This window comes from Akebia trifoliata, chromosome 14 (genome assembly GCF_017979445.1).
Source record: "Akebia trifoliata isolate Shusen 1 chromosome 14, ASM1797944v1, whole genome shotgun sequence".
NCBI lineage: Eukaryota > Viridiplantae > Streptophyta > Magnoliopsida > Ranunculales > Lardizabalaceae > Akebia > Akebia trifoliata.
The window spans coordinates 31,992,496-32,017,021 of NC_141388.1; the positions used below are offsets into that span (position 1 = coordinate 31,992,496).

The 24,526-nt window shown below is 34.0% G+C and overlaps 2 protein-coding genes and 1 pseudogene across 13 annotated transcripts in view; 2 read left to right on the top strand and 1 right to left on the bottom strand.

Annotated features, from left to right (window-relative positions):
• Positions 1-24,526, top strand: part of LOC147386785 (disease resistance protein At4g27190-like) — an 83,181-nt gene that overhangs the window by 13,748 nt on the left and 44,907 nt on the right. The window lies entirely within an intron of this gene.
• On the top strand, positions 74-5,624 carry LOC147386786 (serine/threonine-protein kinase AFC1-like; annotated as a pseudogene). The gene is made up of 7 exons (XR_015171716.1): positions 74-1,373; positions 1,468-1,518; positions 1,608-1,718; positions 1,830-1,934; positions 4,992-5,079; positions 5,220-5,369; positions 5,475-5,624. The product of XR_015171716.1 is annotated as a serine/threonine-protein kinase AFC1-like (transcript).
• Positions 12,694-14,484, bottom strand: LOC147386787 (cytochrome P450 CYP94D108-like). Its single transcript, XM_086423998.1, has one exon. It carries the CDS (start codon positions 14,321-14,323, stop codon positions 12,818-12,820), a length of 1,506 nt encoding a protein of 501 aa, XP_086280124.1. The 5' UTR covers positions 14,324-14,484; the 3' UTR covers positions 12,694-12,817.

Below are 24,526 nucleotides of genomic sequence, written 5' to 3' on the forward strand. Positions count from 1 at the left end.
TCCCTCTCTTGAATTGTTCTAGGGTTTGAACTCTCGATCTCACTCATTTATTTTGATTTTTTTATTTGTTTTTTCTTCAGATCGAACTCTCGGTCTCTTTCTCTCTCTCTATAATCTTCATCGACTTTGGTTCTAAGTTTTCGATTTGATATCGAAACTTTAATCAGGTTCGATAGTATAGTTTTGATTTTATTTTTTGGTTTGATTTAAAGGTTGATGGATCTGTATGCAGATATTGGATACAAATCCCCAACTTTTTTTCCATCTGCAGCAGCAAAGGTTGATAGAATTGATTTGTAATGGAAAAGTAGAAGAAGCTTTGGAGTTTCCTCGGGAGGAGCTCGCACCAAGGGATGAAGAAAATGTAACTCTTGTCCCCTAATTTCCTTATTGTGCCTTTTTTTGGTTGATGCTTTGTAATTTTGAAAAACAACACCTCACAAGGTTTTCTTGTTCACACCAGATCATAAAAGCTTGAATTTATTATTTTCAATTGTTTTTCTTCGTAGAAAAGTAGTTTTTTATAATATTACTTGAACCTGAAAGGATTTGATGATAATGATAGTGATAATTATCTGTTAGGATCAAGCTAGCAATCATATTCCTTATTAAATTTACAATTGAATCATGATTTATTTACTAAGCTTCAAACAAATTTGTATGCCTCTGCGGCAAAGCTTTCTAGAAGAGCTGGAGAGGACAATAGATACAAAGTGTTATAATTAGTAGACTATCAAGGGGTATATCCTCTATTTGAAAACATGAGTATCTCAAATATTCAACAATAATGTAGAGCATGTCTAAATCACAGATTTAATTTGGTTTCTGTTCTGTATTTTAATTATGTTTCTAGGCACTTTCATATAGAACTTGGTACCAAGGAAATGCTCAATATCGAAGAATACACAAGGATGTTTCCATATCTGATGAAACTCAAGTAACATCAAAATAATTCAGGACAGAAGCCACTCGAGAAAGTGCTCTTGTTATAGTGAGCATCACTCTTGTTGATGCATTCTTGGATGTTGTAAGTCCTTACTTTAAAAATAATTAGTTTGGTAAATGCAGAAAAATAACAAAATGAGTATATTCAATTTTTTATATATGATTTGAAAACTTGTCTATGATCACACACACACACACACAAATGAGTATATTCAATTTTTGATATATGATTTAAAAACGATAAAATGTCAGTTCATAACTTGTTAGCTGAAAGTTCTTGAGATGATGTTTTTCTATACATGGATCGATTACAACCGGCATTGATCCAAAATTATGTTATGGGTCAACCTCAATATCCATATCCATATCCATGTCCATCTAGTGAAGACTCAAATGATGGTTTCAAGCCTACTAGTGGGAGAGTCCAGGTAAGATTTGTTGTATTTTGTAAGAATATCCCATTTATTTTCCTATCTTCTGCTTTTATCGTGAACTTAATTGGAGTGATTTGACTTGTTATAGGAACTGAGTTTCAAAAGTAAGCCAAATGTGTGGGCATACTTCTCTGCTAAGGTATATCTTCTGAGGTACTATATGGGACGTCTTCTATCATACTCTCGCATGTAATAGTCACTAACATGATGGGCATTTATGGTTTGCAGTCTGGAAGAGGCATTCATGAATTCTCAGATTCTCAGTTCGGCAAGTACTGGGTGGCTAGAATAGTAATTATCCATGGAGTTACTTTGAACATAGAAGGAAGCAAATACACGGTAACTGTTTCTATATAAAGGGTTCATTTTTATCATTTTCAAGAGTGTTAAAGATTTTCAGTTCATGAAACTTTTTAGTGCTTCACTTACTCTGTGGAATGGTGTCCTTAGATTGACATGGTAAGGGGAGGACCAAGAAGCAATAGATTGAGGATTAACCAATCTAAGATCGAAGCAGAAATACATACTTTGCAGGGTGGTGGTCTACTAATGCAAGTAAGCATTTGTTTTCTCCTATTCTCTCATGTAAAAATACCACAACAATTTTTAGGATATTTGTCGTGTTGAACACACATCCTAACACTTAAGGTAGTATTACACTTAACCCCTTATTGACTTCTTTTAAAAATTGACCTCTAAAAGAGGGTTGGTGTTATTTTTCCTCCATTGGCTAATTTATTATGTTGTTAAACACCCCCACAGTTTGATATTAGAAATCAAGTTTAATTAGTTTATGGTGTATATTAATGTTTTCCTTTGTTTTCATATATTTCTTTCCTTATTTTTATTAGAAACACTTATGAGTTACATATAACTAAATATTATGCTACAATAACATTGTTTGCTATGGCTATGAGTCTGATTGCTGGTCAGTTTTATGATGAGTGGTAGTAGTAATCTTTGTATCTATATTATTATTATATTCTGTTGGGTTGGCAAAAATTATGAACAGTAACCTGCCTTGCAGGTATATGCAAAGATTTGATCTTCGGTTTGGGTTCAGGACCATACACCATGCAGCCCTTGTATTCCCCTGCGTTGAACTATAATCATTAGTGGTTTTCCTTCTTATTCAATTTTGGGTGGTGTTGATATTCTTAGGTGTGTTAGGTCTCTTTGTAACTTGGAGCTCCTGTCTTCAATTATACCTTGTTGTCTTTCAGCTTTTAGTGATTGGATACAAGTTTAGGGAAGGTTTGCAGTGATGATTGAAAAACCTAAACCACCTTGGAAGATAGGAACTTGTTGCTATTTTCTGAGTTTAAAACGGTTATTTCCTATCCTTAAAGATGAGAGTGGTGATTTATTTTTCCACGTTGGCATTAACTTAGCCTCTTGTCGCATAGAGTACGTGTGGCACTCAAGCTAATCCCCTAATATAGCCTCACCCAAGAGTCCAGGGAGTTCCTTTGATTTCACTAAGGCACTCACATACTCAACAAGATGCTCACACACTTAGAAAGGGGGATCCACCATAGGTGTGATGAGGGAAAAAAGGATTGAGTATGTTTAGTTCATAGTTCTGTTCATGTCTTCAAGATGTATGTTGTCTATGTGAAGGTATGTATGTTTAGAACTACATGCTTTTGTCCTATGTAGGTATGCCAAAGAGGTACTTCAAAAGGAAATGCTTCCCCATGTTAGAGTTGAGGAATATTGTGAAACTAAGAAAGCTTATTATTTTGGGTAGGTTCTGCCTGCCCCTATCTCTTGTTATTGTCGTGCTTTACTCTTTGTTTATGAGCAATTGAATTTTCATTTTGACATAGTGTTGTAAGCATTGGATTATTAATTGTGAGAGCATCCTATAGAAGCGTTCTGTAATGTGGATTACATAATTGTGTTCTTGTTTTCAAGGACATACATTGATAAGAAATATGTTTCCTTAGGGATGTCCATGGTGATTCTCTTGCTTTTGACACAAGATTCTTTGAAGGATATTTTTATTTTTTGTTAGATCATTCTTAGAAAGCAAAACATAATGTTTTCCTTTTGGAAGGATCATTATTGAAGGAGGTGTGCATTGCTAGTTAAGGCTTTTTGATAGACTAGGTCATATGCTGCACACAAAATTTCTTGTTTTTGTTTTATTTGAACTTGAGTCAAAGCTTTACAAATTCCCTACTACTTTAGTGTTTAGCATTTTATCTAAATTTTGTGCACGTATGCTCAAACGTTTGTTTCAGAGGAGTTGGGAAATTCTTTATTTTTTGTATTTTCTATTTAAGTTGATATATGGACTTTGTTGGTTCGATTGTCAAAAGATGGTTGGATATTTGCTTCTTGCATTGCACCGTTTACACATTCATAGGTCAAAAGAGGCATCTATTTCGCCAACACCATAGAGTTAGTAAGTATGGTAAGGTACAGAGGTGTTGTAACCACTCATGTTCTCCTGAAAAACTAATGCAGGTGATAAGATGAACACCTTTAATTGGGAATTGTAATACACTGGGGGAAAAGCATTTAGGAATAGGATCCCTATAAGAAGCATTGTGAAAATTATTATATATTTTGGAGCTGGTTATTGACTTTTGAAGCCGTATTCAAAAACTCTATTCTTGCACTTGTGGCTCAGCTGGCTTGGGCTTTCTTGCATCTGTGCATTGAGTTGTCAAAGCTACCAGTTTTTTAAGTGTTCAAAATCTATTCGTCAAAATGATCTATCTAAACCATTTTAAGTTCTCTGTTACCTAATTAGTAAATTAGGTGCATGATTCTAGTTTTGCATCAAATAAATTGGGATTTGTTAGGCAGGGTTTGGCAGTTTCTTTCTTCTCAATATAGTTTTGCTGCTTAAAAATAGTTCGGAGGTAGCACAATTTAACTGGTCCAACTACATGTAGAATATATAATATTTGCTAGTGCTGTGTTTTCTTTCTATAAATTAGTGTTCTTGAGAATTTTTCATAAATTCTGGATGATATCTTATAGTTACTATCAAATGCCAATCAAATTGGCACCAACGTCTGTATTAAGCATATCTTTGTAACATTACAAATCAGGAAGTTTTCTCCCCCATGTTTTATTTAGTCTTGTTCAGTCACATGAGACATTGACAGTAGATATAAGGGTAATCAGCATTGTATAGCTCTTGAAGTATTTTTCAAATTTTTTGTAAGCTTTTACGAGGGTACGTATTTTCATATTTCTTGGCATAGGTTGTCAAGACGGTAGATCTTATAAAGGCTAAAGGGGGCAAAGTAACCAGAGAATCTGGTCCTGTCAAAGGTGGCAGTACTATGATTGCTTTTGTTGAAGATCATGATGGTTATAAGTTTGAGCTTTACCTATTGATCATATATTTTGTAATGTTTTCTGTGTTCTTTAGTAGATTCAAGGTTTTATTCTTTTTTACATAAGCTTTTAAGCGGGTTATTCTTTGCAGTTGTGTGCAAATACTGAACTGGTTTGACTATCATTGGCAGTCCTCTCTGCCTACGCTTGCTATTATCAGTTAAATTGTTTAATCAGTAGATGATTGTTATGTTGAATTATGTGTCCACTGCTACAAGTGCTTATGTTTTGGTATTATATTTATAAAATTTGCAGTTATGCATGATTTGCGTCTCATCCATACTGATTTGAAGCCAGAGAACATCTTGTTTCGCCAGAGTATGTAAAAATTCCAGAATTCAAGGTTAGTTACGTTTTGAAAGATGGATCTCATCTTCTTACTACCAGAAATTGAAAATCCTCTCTTTCTTTTTTCTTTGCTTACCTTCTTTTATTATTATTTCATTGGTTTAATAACACCATTAAAATATTGTTGATGTAAAGGTTTCATTTCGATCGCCCAAGGATGGGTCTTACTTCAAGAGACTTCCGAAGTCAAGTGCTATCAAGGTGAGAAGGGGTAGATTGGACTGGCCAGAGATCTCCACATCACGGGAGAGTATAAAAGCAGTTTTAAAGTTACCTCGTCTTCAGGTGTGGTGCTTGTTAATCACATTTGTTTATCTTGCATGCATGCTGAGGGATGATGATGGTGAATTGTGCTTATTATTTCCTTTTATGGGTGCTGCTATATGTCAGAATCTAGTAATGCAGCATGTGGACCACTCGGCTGGGAACTTGATAGATTTACTGCAAGGTCTCCTGAGGTATGATCCATCGGATAGACTAACAGCTAGAGAAGCCCTCAGACATCCTTTCCTTACCAGGGATCACAGGAGGTCTTAAAAAGGAGGGGGAAATTTTCTTCTGGGAGGACATCTCTTTAGAGTGTAGTAGTTCTCTAATGGGCTGCTGCTGCTGCTCTTCTAGTGACAGAACTGTGTTCCTAGTGCAATTACTAAGCAGGGGGATGTTTACATTACAATGTGCTGTAGAAAAAGATGTTTGGGAGCACATAATACACTGTGATTCCATTGCTGTTAAAATAAAGAGGAGCTTTGACTGGCGAAGGTAGCCATTACTTAATTTTAATCGCCAGCAAGTTTTGTAATGTCAAGATATCTTCCATGTATTTTTTTATTTTCTGTTTCATGCATCTGAGATATTAATAATAGTAGTAGTAATAACAATAGAAGCAAATGAGGTTTCAATTATTTGAAGTTGAGTGATTTTATATTTTAGAAAAATAATTTTTTTAATGATCTATTATTTTTAATTTATAAATTCAGAAAAAAAATAATTTTTTTTATATTATAAAATCAAGAAAAACAACTGTCCATGACCGTCATTTTTCCCGTCTGTCTAACAGTCATTTAACGATTGCTACTGTCGTATTTTTCGACTGTTAATGACAGTCGTTTTTTTTCGACTGTTAAAGACAGTCATTTTTTCCGACTGTTTTACCATACCGCAATTTAAAAATCCCTCTTTTTAAAATGACCCTTTTTTCAATCGTAAGAGCAGTCGTTTTTAGTGCATCATGACGTAGTGGTTGTTTGAAGATTTGTGATTTTATCTAACTATTATATGGGGGGATTCAATTCACGTTGACGACAAACAAGGGAGGAGTGATAAGGAAGGATTCTCTAGGTGTTGGATAACATTAATTAGCCAACATCAAGTCTCTATTCTTGCCACGTGTTGTATTAATTAAAGAGGATGAGAGAGAGAGATGGTCCAGTGTTGGTTAACATTAGTCTGCCGACATAAAGTCTCTATTCCTCCTTGTCGTATATAAAAATCCAAGATGATTTTTGTATGTTGGACATATGTCCAACGAAGAGCTAAGATAGAATAGTAGATTAGCTACCTTAAAATTAATATATACTATACATTTATTTTTGAGAGCTTCTATTGCGACACCAACTTTTGCTAACAGCACACTATGATGTGTCAATTCCTAGGTAAATTACCATTTCGTGGGTTGATTATGAAAAAAATTCAGCTCCAATACACTGTTCATTTTAATTCCCAAATCATATTTTTCAACGAGTCCGTCAATTTTATAATCAGCAATCTTGCCAATAAAAATATCAAGCGTATTTGACTTTAACATTTCCTGTAATCTCTCTAGTAATTTATCAATGAGATCACTAGTTATAAAAGTCACTTTAAAGTTACCAACGATCTTGTTGGTAATTTATCAATGTGTTTGTTGGTTATAGAAGTGACAAACTCACTAGAAAACATGTTTTGGGAATTAGAATAATAGTGTCCCGAAACCCGAATTTTACTATATATTGCCATGTTTATAGAAATTTCTCTTAATTCTTTGATGATTAATGTGCCAATTGGGGATTTGTTTACAAAAATTTGTGTGACAATATAATCTTTTTTTTTTTTTTAAAGCAAATATATTTTTCTTACAATGAACCTGTTTGAATAGAACTAAAAAGTAATATTTTTTGTACTTTTAAAGGTTAAAAAGTTTTAAAAAAAAAAAAACAAAAAAAATTTGATTATTAATTTAAAAAGTAAAATACTGAACTTTTTAAAATGTTAAAGAAAATTACTTCCTAAAAAGCTCAATGGACCTTTCTTTCCCATTTACTTTCTATTTTCTGTTTTGTATCCAAACAAGGTTAATAAGAAAGCTTCCTAACCGCACCACCTTGTAGCATTGAAAAACATGATCCGATGCCAAAGGCATGTAGAGGAAATAATTCTAAGAACTTTGAAGAAAACAAAACTTATTTTTGACCGTTGAATTTTAATCTTTAGTTTTGTAATTCCGTTATCATCCATTTTCAACACTTTGGATCAAGTCCAATTATTTTTTTTTAAATCAAGAAGAGTCGGGTTGGAGTAACATTGAAATTGACATTGTTTCACACATTGGTGTGCAAAGAGCCAGAGATGATTTTTACTCGTATCTCAATGAAAAGCATCTATGGTTCTATAAATGCATCCACATCAGCAATTCTTGAAGCGTTTCTTGAAGTTCTTTGCCTCCATGACCTTGATCTTTTCTAATAGATTAATGCAAAATGACCTCAAAACCCTTGACTTCAACTTAAAATAATAATAATACCTTTGATTTATATTTTTGAAAAGCCAATCATCTTCAACATCTTGAGTAAAAAATTTAAGATTTTCTGTAAAGTGATTAAGGCGAGGATCAAAATGATAGGTTGAAAATGAGGTTAAATATATAAAAATAATTTTCAAAAGAAGTTGAAGAGTTTGAAGATGATTGATCGTAGGATGAAAAATAAAGGATTTTTAGTTATAGGTTCAAGACGAGGGTATTTAGTATTTTTTGTTAGTGTAGAAAAGAAGAACAAGATCAATGGGGGCATGAGTCTGGATACCACGTCATTAAAAAAGGTCAGTGGGGGCATGCATGTCTCCAGTTTGAAAACATAAGGGCTTTTCAAATATTCACCCAAATATGAAGGGGTGTCCAAATCAACAACAAAATTAGAGGGGAGCGTATCATCACTTTTTGAACATAACAATATCTCAAATATCCACTAAAATTTGACGAGACATGGTATGGATTTGAAAGCAAAGAGTTTTCTCAAATGTTTGTCAAAATTTTGAAAATGGCATGGCTGGAAAACACAAGTGGTGTACAAATGTTAACCAAATAGAGAGGATTCTAATAAATCCAAAAAAAATGAGTTAGGGTGGACACAACTTCCAATAATTTTGTGGGGGCAAACATGGGGATAAATTCAAAATATATCAAATTATCAGTAGGTTCATGTAATATTTTTAAATTCTTGTTGGGGAAAGTTCCCCCACTATAAATCCGCCTCTGTTTAGTCCGTCGAACAAAATTGGCTTCATTGATGGTTATATCAAGAAGCCCAACTTCAACAGCCATTATTTCGCTACAATAATACGATCATTTCTTGGATTCTCAATTCTTCATCCAAGGGATTGGCACTAAGTGTTATTTATGTTGAAAGTGTGCATTAGTATGGTCTGACGTAAAGGAGGAGTTTTCTAGGTAATATATGCTCCCTACATGTTTCAAATTGAGAAAGATAACTTTTGTAACCAAGACATCTATCAATTGCCACTCATTATACTTGGCTGGAGGAATTAGGAGATGAACTAGCCAATTTGCAACATGGGGGATACTTTTGACGTGGAAATATGTAGTTACCATAGATGCTTTTCATTGATATCTCACTCATGAAAAATTCTAAAGGAATCCTCTTCATTACAAAATACATGGCACTTTGAATTTATTTCACGTCCCCTGCATTTTCACCAAATTTTGGAATACCTCCTTGGAAATATCACGTGTATTCCAATGGAGATTGGAGGGAGTTCCTTTTAAATTTTGAAGTGGCTTGCCTATTTCAAAGTTTTTTCCAAAGAAATGATGGTCAAATTCAATTTGAATTAAAATTTTACTACTTCGAGTGATTTCATGTATCGATTATTATAATTATTTTGGATTTTGGGGAGCTAATTCTCTGTTTGTTTTGTGTCATCTTTTACACCACATTGTTAGTCCCGAATTTGGATAGAGAAGGAAGATTGAATCAAGGTTGCAATTGGTGTAAATATCTACCACCCTCAAGGATGAATCTTAATGAGTAGTATACAGGAAAAAAAAAAAAATGAAATTCCTTCTCAAATATATTGGCACTAACAGAAAGGAAGGGGTCCATGTAGCTGCTGCGCCCGCCCACTGAGCAGCAGGTTCGGCATCTACTACAAAAGAGAGAATCCACTTCAGATAACCACGCCTCTGCTAGGCAGCGTGTGGAATGGCCGAGAGCGGACCTTTTTGGATAGATAATCCAAGTCGAGAGTGGAGTTACGGGAACAGCCGTCTGATGGAAAACAACTTTCACGTTCGGTTCAGAGAGCACTTTTTTCGTTGAGAATTCCATGGGTCTTCTTCGTGGGCTTTGGCCCGTCAATTTTTTCTGTAGAATTTTCCAATTTTCACATAGTGATGATCCCAACCCTTTAAACAAAAAATCCAATGGTTGAGATTTATAAGAATCTTGATAACACAAATCTCAAAGATACTTATCATGAGGATGAATCTTAACCATTGGATTCTGCATTTAAAGGATTGGGATCAAGTGTTTTTTCATGAGTCATTCTTAGGAATCAAGGGATATATAAGGTCGGGTTTCATGGACAAAGTGTGTTGTCCTATATGGGTTAAAAGTTTCAAAATGGCTTGATTTTTTGTGATGATGGTCTCTATGATGAGGAAATCATCCTTACAAAAAATCTGCCCATTCTGATATTTTTTAGCGACCAAATTTTGCCTAGAATTGTCTCATATGTTCGAGAAAATCTTTCGTTCAAAAGGTCCAATAGTTTGTCATCTGTAAATTCTAGCAGGGATAGGGAAGGAAGAGAGTGTTGCAAGGATTGATGGTTACAGTATTTCATCCACACTTCTCTACCTGATCAACTTACCTACGTTAACAAATCACTATTTTTTTTTTTTTTTCGGGGGTTTGGATAAGTAATTTCCCCCTGAAGATATAACTTAGAAGAATCCTTTGATATGAAATCATGAGTGTATTCATGTTGATGTCAATATAATTTATATATTGGACTAGTTGTGCGGAAGCGTAACAAGAAAAAGTAAATCAAAATGAAAACGATCACACAAAGAACACAAGATTTACGTAATTCGACAAATTACCTACATCCATGGAGGAGAGGGAGAAAAATCGATAAAGATTACACATTCTCTGTCCCCTACAACTCTCTCGGCCGCAAGAAACCCGACAAATAAAAAAACATAAAGAAACCCTACCTAAAAAGGTCCACTTTGATATTGTCTTGTTTCTAAAAGCCCAATCCCAATCCGACTAGTTGAAGCTCAAATTCTACCACAATTGGTTGTTGGATCGATAATGAGTGATTGTCCATATTTGGCTGTTGAATGTGATTTGAGAAATGTTGAAAATTGGGTTAGGGATATTTTATCAAATAGAGTGGGAGCCATAACTATTTAGAAATATTCAACTTTTTTTATCTTCAATCCATAATCCATTGTTCTCAAATCTCAACTTAAGCAGCTCAAAATCGTAGATTCTTCCATTCAAATTCCATTTCTTACTATTTCCCCAAAAATCGTATCTTGCATTGAGGTTTTGAAGTTGAGGTAGATCATTTCTCAAGTTTTAAGATTTGATTGATTTTGAATATGATTTGTTTTGAGGGGAAAAAAAGATTTTTTTTTCCCTTCTTGAGATGAGTGCATTCAAGAAGAAATTTATCAAAACAGAACAAACATTTGGCATAATTATGAAAACGAAGCACTTTTAAACTTATTTTCAAAAATAATAATTTATTATTTTTAAAAATATTTTATTTTACCAAAACGGTAAGAAAAAAAACTTTGAAAATGTACTTTTATTCCAAATATGTGAAGATTTATGTATAAAAGAGAATATTCCTCTACTCATTTTCACCTTTTGGCTGATGCAATAAACGAAAAAGCTGAACATGATAACTTTAGAAAACTGCTATTGCCACACCAACATTTTACTAATGCTACACTAATTCTTAAATTCAACACCATTAAATAAGTACAATAACCAAATCAAATTTCATTGGAAACAAACCAACTCAAATCGAACTATAGTTGGTTTGATTTTGTTTGATTCCACAGATTACCAATAGTTTATAAATTATAAGTAATATTTTTTAATAAAAAATAAACATAAAATTTTATACAATAATCACTAATCTATTTATTTAAAATCATTAATTTATTCATAAAAAAATATTAATTTATGTTCTAATTCCTAAAATAATCCATAATAATTATTATTTACATATATATATATATATATATATATATATATATATATATATATATATATATATATATATATATATATATATATATATATATATATCCATAATAATTATTATTTACATATCTATATATATATATATATATATATATATGTATTTATTGCATAGAGGTTTGGCTCTCGATTTGGTTCAATCCTACACAAGCTTGATCCGATAATCGAATTAAATTGATTGGTTCTCCATTTTCGTAATTTAAAATCGAACCACAACTTGTTTCAAATCAAACCAAATCACCTCAAAACTATCAGTTTGATTCTGTTCTCGATTTGAATTAAACCAAGTTGCACCCCTAGTTTTATTAGTGCGGATTTAGAGAATTACTACTATGATGCCAACCATTAGGAATTGGTGTGACTTTAATAAAAGTTGGTGTGGAGTAACTCTAACTCTATTACCAATACAACACATTTTTTAAGGCCAGAAGCAAGAAAAGCAAACCTCAAACACATTTCCAAACACAACCTTAGAATTCCTAACGAGACCCACATTATGAAAAGTCCACTTTGAAGAGTATTTATTATATTTATCTCAAAAGTTGGGGGAGATGATCTAATCGTCTTCCTCTCCCTTCCTTCTTCTCTACTTTGTCTTTATTGATGTACATTGGTGGATTAATGAGTTACTATGTAAGAGAATAAGGTGAAGAGATTTTGAATTTTTTCAATTACTGAAGGAAATAAATGTGATTTTCATATTATTCATCTCTTTTATGTAATTTGTGATCTTCTCAATGAAGCATATTGAACATTAATTAATATTCTCATAAAATCATCATTTTCAAGTTTTAGGATTTCAATATGCTAGTGGCATGATCTTACTTGAGTAGATCAACTTTTGTGCTCAACACCATTAGGTAATACAAAATCCTTTTAAAAGTAAATATCTTAATAGTAGTAGACATTTTGTAACCAAAATGAATTAGACATAAAGTATTTTTTATTTTTTTCAATTAATCCTTGACAAATTGAATGCAACAGGGGATATTTCTTCATTTAAAATAAAGTAAGTAAATAGAGATTTTATTAACTTCTCAGCTAAAAACTTTAAATAGTACTTGAATTTGATACATTTAAAGTGAAAAAACTCATAATATATTTGCTATTGCCTGTACAGCAGGTGTATCACAGTTGATGATGATGTCTAAAATACCAAATAATTATATCCATCCATCAACTAATCTCGTCCACACATCTCTCTTTCACCCGTACCTTCATCCTAAGAGTCAAAGATAACACCTGTTCCGGACACGTGTTCTTCTCCACAACCTCCAATTGAAACTTCTCCATCACAGATGCTGGAATTGATTTCATCTGAATATACGCCATATCTTTCCCTAAACACATCCTGGGCCCACCATGAAACACCGGAAATCGAAACGGATTTTCCGCCCGAAACGTTCCGTTCTCCAAACACCGTTCCGGTACAAACTCCCTACAATCTTTCCCCCAAATACTCTCCATTCTTCCCATCGCATATGCATTATACGTCACAAACCATCCCTCGGAAACCACCGTTCCGTCAGGCATGACGTCATCTTTCAGGCAAGCTTTTGTATCGACGGCCACTGGAGGGTAAAGTCTCAGAGTCTCAGAAATTGCTGCATGAAGATAATGCATTTGACGCAAATCTTCTAAATCGTAAGTATCGCCGATACGTTTCCCGCTACTTTTCCGTATCGTTTTGAGTTCTTCTAAAATGTTTCTTTGGATATCAAATCTTGATGATAAGAGCCAAAAGAACCAAGTGAGAAGCGAAGACGTTGTGTCTCGTCCAGCGAGTATGAAACTTATAACGATATCTCGTAAAAACTCGGGCGAGTTCTCATCATTCGCAATAAATCGGGATAGTAAATCGCTCTCTTCTTTAACATTCTTCTCTAACCTCATACGAATGATTTTATCTGCAAAATCGTGTACGGTAGAAATCGATTTTCTCAAGCGCTTCTCAGATCCGAGATTCAACAGCTTTTTGATTGTCCAGAGAAGCGGAATCGCGTACATGAATCTTCCAGCACTAAGAGTCGTGGCATCTTCGAACGCCCGCATGAAATCTCCACCATCGGTTCCATCTCCAACTAGACAAGCTGGATCTTCGTTAAAAGCAACTTTACAAATGTTATCAAAAGCGAATCGTTCAAGAAGATCTTGAATATCGATTACTTGATTATTCTCCTTCGATTTGATCAACAAAGGTATCAATCTCGATTGAATCTCTTCTCTAACATTCTCCATAACGAAATTTCGAAGAGATCTTGTGTTAAATTCGAAACTTGCAGTCTTACGTTGAGTTTTCCAGAGATCTCCATCAGAATTGAAAATTCCTTTTCCAAGAAAATCTTGAAGAAGAAATATGAATCGATCGCCTTTCGGATAGTTTTCGAAGTTGGATTTGAGAATATGTTCGACGTTTGAGGGATTTGCGGTGATGATGCCTTGGACTTTTCCAGGTCTACGAAAAATGAAGGTGTTGGTAGGGCTGCGATTTAGAATATCTGTGGTCCAATCGAGGAATCTGTAACGGTTTTTGATGAATTCGGGGAGGTTTCCGAGTATTGGATAGGTTTTCAAGGGTTCGTTATTTGAAGATTTGTGATTGAAGAAGAAGAAGAAGAGATAGAGAGAGACGAAGAGGGAGAAGAAGAAGAGGAAGAGAGACTGTAGAGAGAAGATATCCATGAGAGAGAGATAGAGTCCACAGAGATTTTATCTAACTATCATACGGCACAGAGTCCATGGATCCATGAATACTTGGCTCCTCCTTGTCGTATATAAAAATCCAAGCTGACTTTTGAATGTTGGACATATGTCCAACGAAGAGTAAAGATAGAATAGTAGATCAGCCACCTTAAAATATATACTACATATTTATTTTTGAGAGCTTCTATTGCCACACCAACTTTTGCTAACAGCACCCTTGATATGTGTTAATTCTTGGGTAAATAACCATTTCGTGGGTTGATTATGAAAAAAATTGGGTTTCGATACACTGTTCATTTTAATTCCCAAATTATGTTTTCTAGTGAGTCCATCAGTTTTATAATCAACAGTCTTGCCAATAAAAATTTCAAGTGTATTTGACCTTAACATTTCCTATGATCTCTCTGGTAATTTATTAGTGATATCGCTAGTTATAAAAGTCACTTTAAAGTTACCTACGATCTTGTTGGTAATTTATCAATGTGCTTGTTGGTTATAAAAGTGACAAACTCACTAAAAAACATGTTTTGGGAATTAGAATAACAATGTCCCGAAACCCAAATTTTCTATTTATTGCCACGTTTACAGAAATTTCACTTAATTCTTTGATGATTAACATGTCAATTGGTGTTTTGTTAACAAAAATTTGTCTGACAATAGAATCTTTCCTTCTTTTTTTTAAGCATACGTATTTGTTCTTACTAAGAGCCCGTTTGGATAGAATTAAAAAGTAACATTTTTTTTTACTTTTGAAAGTTTAAAAATTGAAAAAAAAAATTTTTGATTAATTTTAGAAAGTAAAATACTGAACTTTTTAAAAAGTAAAAGAAAATTATTTTCTAAAAGCTCAATGGACCTTTCTTTCCCGTTTACTTTCTATTTTCTGCTTTTTATCCAAACAAGGTTAATAAGAAAAGCTTCCTAACTGCATCACCTTGTAGCATCGAAAAACATGATCCGATGCCAAAGGCATGTAGAGGGAATAATTTTAAGAACTTTGAAGAAAACAAAACTTATTTTTGACCATTGAATTTTAATCTTTAGTTTTGTAGTTCCGTGATCATCCATTTTCAACACCTTTGATCAAGTCGAGTTTTTTTTTTTTTTTTTTAAATCAAAGTATTTTCATGAAGAGTCGTGCTAGAGTAACATTGAAATTGACATTGTTTCACACATTTGTGTGCAAAGAACCATTGATGCATTTTACTTGTATCTCGATGAAAAACATCTATGATTCTATACATGCATCCACATCAGCAATGTCTGAAACGTTTCATGAAGTTCTTTGCTCTTTCTTTGGGCAATGTAATAGTTAGGGAACTCAAATATAGACCAAAATGCCTACATGCTTCCATGACCTTGGTCTTTTCTAATAGATTAATGCAAAATGACCTCAATATTGTTGACTTCAACTTAAAATAAAAATAAAAATCCTTTGATTTCTATTTTGAAAAGCCAATCATCTTCAACATCTTGAATAAAAAATTTAAGATTTTCTACAAAGGGATTAAGGCAATGATCAAAATGATAGGTTAAAAATGAGGTTAAATATATTAAAATAATTTTCGAAAGAAGTTGAAGAGTTTGAAGATGATTGATCTTAGGATGAAAAATAAAGGATTTTTAGTTACATGTTCAAGATGAGGGTATTTAGTATTTTTTGTTAGTGTAAAAAAGAAGAACAAGGTCAATGGGGGCATGGGTCTGATACCGTCATTAAAAAAGATCAATGGGGGCATGCATGTCTCCAGTTTGAAAACATAAGGGCTTTTCAAATAATCACCCAAATATGGAGGAGTGTCCAAATCAACAAAAATATTGAGGGGACATGTTATGGATTTGAAAGCAATAGATCAATTTTCTATGGGTATTTCTAAAAGTAACATTGTGTGTGTGTGTGTGATCATGGGGGCCATTTCTGACGTGGAAGTGTATAGCAACCATAGATGCTTTTCATCGAATGGACTTGGAGAAAGTTCCTTCTAAATTTTGAAGTGGCTTGCCCGCTTCAAAGTTTTTTTTCCAAAGAAATGATAGTCAAATTCAATTTGAATTCAAATTTTACTACTTTGAGTAATTTCATATATTGATTATTATAATTATTTTGGATTTTGGGTTCTCTGTTTGTTTTATGTCATCTTTTACACAACATTGTCGGTCCCAAATTTGGATAAAGAAATTGAATCAAGTTGGCAATTGGTGTAAATATCTACCACCCTCAAGCATGAATCTTAATGAGTAGTATACGGAAAAGAAAAATGAAGTTCCTTCTCATATATCTATATATATATAGGGTCGGGTTCCATAGACCCCCATTACGACCCCCTTTGCGACACATCATTTTGTCTTATATGGGAAAAAATGTTTGGAATGGGCTGATTTTTTGTGATGATGATTTCTATGGTGAGGAGATCATCCTCGCCAAAAATCAGCTCATTATGAAATTTCTAGCCCCATGTTTACTAGTTGAAAAATTTTAGACCGTCCAAAAATTTTAGCCCCATGGTGATGATTTCTAGACTTGATGTATGACCACACTGATACTAAGATGAAACCTAGTGTGCTAAGTAGGCTCTCTTCTATCATACCGAGAGGTTTGGACAATGTAATTAATGCATGGTTTCTTATTTTGTTTAGGATTTCTTAATTAGACCTAACCTCTTTTTATGTCTAGTTGTTAAAGGATTGACATTGCATTCATTTATAAAAGTTAAGTAAAAAATCTGACTTGATAGAGGCATGTCATAAACTCATATGTTAAGTTAGGAGAGCAAAGAGGGGGGAGGAGGGGCTGAGTTTGCTTTACAAGCTTCATCATCTCTTCTTCTTTCATTTTCTGATTCTTCCATGTTCTACTTCTTCTTTAAATGATTGGGATTCCATTTCTTATTCTTTGTTCATGCAGTCGATGTTCAGAACCGCTTCTTCTTCCTCCCCCTTTCTTCTTCTTTACTTTGTCTTTATTGATGTACAATGAGGCATTAATGAGTTGCTATGTAAGGGACTAAAGTGAAGAGATTTTGCATTTTTTCAATTACTGAAAGAAATGAATGTGATTTTTGTATTGTTCTTCTCTTTTATGTAATATGTGATCTTCTCAACGAAGCATATAGAACATTAATTAATATTCTCATAAAATCATCATTTTCAAGTTTTAGGATTTCAATATGCTAGTGGCATGATCTTACTTGAGTTGATCAACTTTTGTGTTCAACACCATTAGGTAATATAAAATCCTTTTTATCTACAAAGTAACTAAACTCGTCCACACATCTCTCTTTCACCCTTACCTTCAACCCTCATTTCATTCTAAGAGTCAAAGATAACACCTGTTTAGGACACGCGTCCTTATCCACAACCTCCAATTGAAACTTCTCCATCATAGATGCTGCAATTGATTTCATCTGAATATACGCCATATCTTTCCCTAAACACATCCTGGGCCCACCATGAAACACAGGAAACCGAAACGGATTTTCCGCCCGAAACGTTCCGTTCTCCAACTAGACAAGCCGGATCTTCGTTAAAAGCAACTTTACAAACGTTATCAAAAACGAATCGTTCAAGAAGATCTTGAACATCGATTACTTGATTATTTTCCTTCGATTTGATCAACAAAGGTATCAATCTCGATTGAATCTCTTCTCTAACATTCTCCATAACGAAATTTCGAAGAGATCTTGTGTTAAATTCGAAACTTGCAGTCTTACGTTGAGTTTTCCAGAGATCTCCAACAGAATTGAAAATTCCTTTTTTGAGAAAATCTTGAAGAAATATGAATCGATCGCCTTTCGGATAGTTTTGGAAGTTGGATTTGAGAATGTGTTCAACGTTTGAGGGATTTGCGGTGATGATTCCTTGGACTTTTCCAGGTCTACGAAAGATGAAGGTGTTGGTAGGGCAGCGATTTAGAATATCTGTGGTCCAATCGAGGAATCTGTAACGATTTTTGATGAATTCGAGGAGGTTTCCGAGTATTGGATAGGTTTTCAAGGATTCGTTGTTTGAAGATTTGTGATTTTATCTAACTATTATAAGGGGGGATTCAATTCACGTTGACGACAAACAAGGGAGGAGTGATAAGGAAGGATTCTCTAGGTGTTGGATAACATTAATTAGCCAACATCAAGTCTCTACTCTTGCCACGTGTTGTATTAATTAAAGAGCTAAAAAGTAACATTTTTTTTACTTTTGAAAGTTGAAAAGTCAAAAAAAAAAAAAATTTGATTAATTTTAAAAAGTAAAATACTGAACTTTTTAAAATGTTAAAGAAAATTATTTCCTAAAAGTTCAATGGACCTTTCTTTCCCATTTATTTTCTATTTTCTGTTTTGTATCCAAACAAAGTTAATAAGAAAAGCTTCCTAACCGCACCACGTAGCATCGAAAAACATGATCTGATGCCAAAGGCATGTAGAGGAAATAATTCTAAGAACTTTGAAGAAAACAAAACTTATTTTTGATCATTGAATTTTAATCTTTAGTTTTGTAATTCCGTTATCATTCATTTTCAACACTTTGGATCAAGTCCAATTATTATTTTTTAAATCAAAGTATTTTCAAGAAGAGTCCTATTGGAGTAACATTGAAATTGACATTCTTTCACACATTGGTGTGCAAAGAGCCAGAGATGATTTTTACTCGTATCTCAATGAAAAGCATCTATAGTTCTATAAATGCATCCACATCAGCAATTCTTCAAGCGTTTCTTGAAGTTCTTTGCTCTTTCTTTGGGCAATGTTATCGGTTAAAAAAAAAAAAGGTAGAGATCTCAAATATAGACCAAAATGCCTACATGGCTCCATGACCTCGGTCTTTTCTAATATATTAATGCAAAATGACCTCAAAACCCTTGACTTCAACTTAAAATAATAATAATACCTTTAATTTATATTTTTGAAAAGCCAATCATCTTCAACATCTTGAGTAAAAAATTTAAGATTTTCTGTAAAGTGATTAAGGCGAGGATCAAAATGATAGGTTGAAAATGAGGTTAAATATATAAAAATAATTTTCAAAAGAAGTTGAAGAGTTTGAAGATGATTGATCTTAGGATGAAAAATAAAGGATTTTTAGTTATAGGTTCAAGACGAGGGTATTTAGTATTTTTTGTTAGTGTAGAAAAGAAGAACAAGATCAATGGGGGCATGGGTCTGGATACCACGTCATTAAAAAAGGTCAGTGGGGGCATGCATGTCTCCAGTTTGAAAACATAAGGGCTTTTCAAATATTCACCCAAATATGAAGGGGTGTCCAAATCAACAAAAATATTAGAGGGGAGCGTGTCATCAGTTTTTGAACATAACAATATCTCAAATATCCACTAAAATTTGACGAGACATGGTATGGATTTGAAAGCAAAGAGTTTTCTCAAATGTTTGTCAAAATTTTGAAAATGGCATGGCTGGAAAACACAAGTGGTGTACAAATGTTAACCAAATAGAGAGGATTCTAATAAATTCAAAAAAATTGAGTTAGGGTGGGCACAACTTCCAATAATTTTGTGGGGGCAAACATGGGGATAAATTCAAAATATATCAAATTATCAGTAGGTTCATGTAATATTTTTAAATTCTTGTTGGGGAAAGTTCCCCCACTATAAATCCGCCTCTGTTTAGTCCGTCGAACAAAATTGGCTTCATTGATGGTTATATCAAGAAGCCCAACTTCAACAGCCATTATTTCGCTTCAATAATATGATCATTTCTTGGATTCTCAATTCTTCATCCAAGGCATTGGCACTAAGTGTTATTTATGTTGAAAGTGTGCATTAGTATGGTCTGACGTAGAGGAGGAGTTTTCTAGGTAATATATGCTCCCTACATCTTTCAAATTGAGAAAGATAACTTTTGTAACCAAGACATCTATCAATTGCCACTCATTATACTTGGCTGGAGGAATTAGGAGATGAACTAGCCAATTTGCAACATGGGGGATATTTCTGACGTGGAAATATGTAGTAACCATAGATGCTTTTCATTGATATCTCACTCATGAAAAATTCTGAAGGAATCCTCTTCATTACAAAATACATGGCATTTTGAATTTATTTCACGTCCCCTGCATTTTCACCAAATTTTGGAATACCTCCTTGGAAATATCGCGTGTAATCCAATGGAGATTGGAGGGAGTTCCTTTTAAATTTTGAAGTGGCTTGCCTATTTCAAAGTTTTTTCCAAAGAAATGATGGTCAAATTCAATTTCAATTTAATTTTACTACTTCGAGTGATTTCATGTATCGATTATTATAATTATTTTGGATTTTGGGGAGCTAATTCTCTGTTTGTTTTGTGTCATCTTTTACACCACATTGTTAGTCCCAAATTTGGATAGAGAAGGAAGATTGAATCAAGGTTGCAATTGGAGTAAATATCTACCACCGTCAAGCATGAATCTTAATGAGTAGTTGCTGCGCCCGCCCACTGAGCAGCAGGTTCGGCATCTACTACAAAAGAGAGAATCCACTTCAAATAACCACGTTTCTGCTAGGCAGCATGTGGAATGGCCGAGAACGTATCTTTTTGGATAGAAAATCCAAGTCGAGAGTGGAGTTACAGGAACCGCCGTCTGATGGAAAACAACTTTCACCTTCGATTCAGAGAGTACTTTTTTCGTTGAGAATTCCATGGGTCTTCTTCGTGGGCCTTGGCCCGTCAATTTTTTCTGTAGAATTTTCCAGTTTTCACGTAATGATGATCCCAACCCTTTAAACAAAAAATCCAATGGTCGAGATTTATAAGAATCTTGATAACACAAATCTCAGAGATACTTATCATGAGGATGAATCTTAACCATTGGATTCTGCATTTAAAGGATTGGGATCAAGTGTTTTTTCATGAGTCATTATTAGGAGTCAAGGGATATATAAGGTCGGGTTTCATAGACAAAGTGTGTTGTCCTATATGGGTTAAAAGTTTCAAAATGGCTTGATTTTTTGTGATGATGGCCTCTATGATGAGGAAATCATCCTTACAAAAAATCTGCCCATTCTGATATTTTTTAACGACCAAATTTTGCCTAGAACGTTGTTTACAATTTTTTCTACCGAGCGTTGTCCATGTATATATAACCACACACACACACACACACACACACACACACACACACACACACACACAAACACACATATATATATATATATATATATATATATATATATATATATATAGAACAGCGTTATTACGACCCCCTTTGCGACCCCCTTTGCGACACACCTTTTTGTCTTATATGGGAAAAAATGTTTGGAATGGGCTGATTTTTTGTGAGGATGATCTCTATGGTGAGGGGATCATCCTGGCAAAAAATCAGCCCATTCCAAAACTTCTAGACCGTCCGATTTTTGTTGAAAAATTATAGACCGTCCAATTTTTGTAAATCAATTTTGATGGGGTTAGAAGTTTTGGAATGGGATGATTTTTTCCCAGGATGATCCCCTCACCATAGAGATCATCCTCACAAAAAATCAGCCCATTCCAAATATTTTTTCCCATATAAGACAAAAGGTGTGTCGCAAAGGGGGTCGCAAAGGGGGTCGTAATAACGTGACCCATATATATATATATATATATATATATATATATATATATAGGGTCCCGTTCGGCACCCTAAGTTTTACCACACACTTTAACAAACGCGTTTTGTCCTACATGGGTTAGAAGTTTCGGAATGGGCTGATTTTTGGTGAGGGTGATCTCTATGGTGAGGAGATCATCCTCACCAAAAATCAGCTCATTCCAAAACTTCTAACCCTATCAAAAATGATTTACAAAAAATGGACGGTCCACGATTTTTCAACTTGTAAACATGGGGCTAAACATTTCGGAATGGGCTGATTTTTGGGGAGGATGATCTTCTAATCATAGAGATCATCCTCACCAAAAATCAGCCCATTCCAAAACTTCTAACCCATGTAGGATAAAAAACGTTTGTTAAAGTGTGTGGTAAAACTTTGGGTGCTGAACATTTCCCATATATATATATATATATATAGAGTAGCGTTCAATGGCCAACAGTTTGGCAAACATTTTGGCAAACACATTTTTCAAAACATGGGTTAGAGGTCTTGGAATGGGCTGATTTTTGGTGAGGATGATCTCTATGGTGAGGAGATCATCATCACCAAAAATCAGCCCATTCCAAAACTTCTAACCTCATCAAAAATGGTTTACAAAAAATGGACGGTTCACGATTTTTCAACTTGTAAAATGGGGCTAGAAGTTTTGGAATGAGCTGATTTTTGGTGAGGATGATCTCCTCACCGTAGAGATCATCCTCACCAAAAATCAGCCCATTCCAAGACCTCTAACCCATGTTTTGAAAAAGTGTTTGCCAAAATGTTTGCCAAACTGTTGGCCACGGATAGGGACCCATATAGAGTAGCGTTCAATGGCCAACAGTTTGGCAAACATTTTGGCAAATATATATATATATATATATATATGGGAAATGTTCAGCAACAAACATTTTGGCAAAACATTTTTCAAAACATGGGTTAGAAGTTTTGGAATGGGCTGATTTTTTGTGAGGATGATCTCTACGGTGAGGAGATCATCATCACCAAAAATCAGCCCATTCCAAATCTTCTAACCCTATAAAAAATGGTTTACATAAAATGGACAGTCCACAATTTTTCAACTTGTAAACATGGGGCTAGAAGTTTTGGAATGGGCTGATTTTTGGTGAGGATGATCTCTACGGTGAGGAGATCATCCTCACCAAAAATCAGCCCATTCCAAAACTTCTAACCCCATCAAAAATAGTTTACAAAAAATGGACGGTCCACGATTTTTCAACTTGTAAATTGGGGTTAGAAGTTTTAGAATGGGCTGATTTTTTGTGAGGATGATCTCCTCACCGTAGAGATCATCCTCACAAAAAATCAGCCCATTCCAAAACCTCTAACCCATGTTTTGAAAAATGTTTTGCCAAAATGTTTGTTGCTGAACGGGACCCTATATATATATATATATATGGAAATGTTCAGCAACAAACATTTTGGCAAAACATGGGTTAGAGGTTTTGGAATGGGTTGATTTTTGGTGAGGATGATCTCTACGGTGAGGAGATCATCATCACCAAAAATCAGTTCATTCCAAAACTTCTAACCCCATAAAAAATGGTTTACAAAAAATGGACGGTCCACGATTTTTCAATTTGTAAACTGGGGCTAGAAGTTTTGGAATGGGCTGATTTTTGGTGAGGATGATCTCCTCACCGTAGAGATCATTCTCACCAAAAATCAGCCCATTCCAAAACCTCTAACCCATGTCTTGAAAAATGTTTTGCCAAAATGTTTGTTGTTGAACGGGACCTATATATATCTATATATATATATATATATATATATGGGAAATGTTCAGCAACAAACATTTTGACAAACATTTTAGCAAAACGTTTTTCAAAACATGGGTTAGAGGTTTTGGAATGGGCTGATTTTTGGTGAGGATGATCTCTACGGTGAGGAGATCATCATCACCAAAAAATAGCCCATTCCAAAACTTCTAACCCCATCAAAAATGGTTTACAAAATATGGACGGTCCACGAGTTTTCAACTTGTAAACTGGGGCTAGAAGTTTTGGAATGAGCTGATTTTTGGTGAAGATGATCTCCTCACCGTAGAGATCATCATCACCAAAAATCAGCCCATTCCAAAACCTCTAACCCATGTTTTGAAAAATGTTTTGCCAAAATGTTTGGAAAAATGTTTGTTGCTGAACGAGACCCTATATATATGTATATATAGGGAAATGTTCAACAACAAACATTTTGGCAAAATATTTTTCAAAACATGGGTTATCTTAATTAGCGAACATTGTTCATCACATTTCCTTTCTCTATCTTAAGATGAAAATTTAATTGAACACAACAACAATACCAATGGCACAAATGCAATGTGGAGTTGGGCCAAATGATGAAATATTGTAAGCATGGAATCTATGTATGGCTTTTTTTGATGGGGTGTGCTATTGACACCCACTTTTCTACTCGTTCACTTCCTTTTTCAATAAATCATGAAATTACTCATCATACCCACTTAAAAAACAATTAATTTTTTTTATTTAGTGAAAAGATGTTTTTCAATTGGAAGCTTCTAAAAATTTACATTGCAATTCGGTAGGATCCTATTGAATTTAGTTGAAAGGATTCTGTAAAAACTTACCAATTGACAAATTTCGTACTAA

Bases quoted from the DNA above. Each gene is read 5' to 3' on its own strand.
- LOC147386787 (XM_086423998.1), bottom strand. From the start codon at position 14,323: ATGGATATCTTCTCTCTACAGTCTCTCTTCCTCTTCTTCTTCTCCCTC.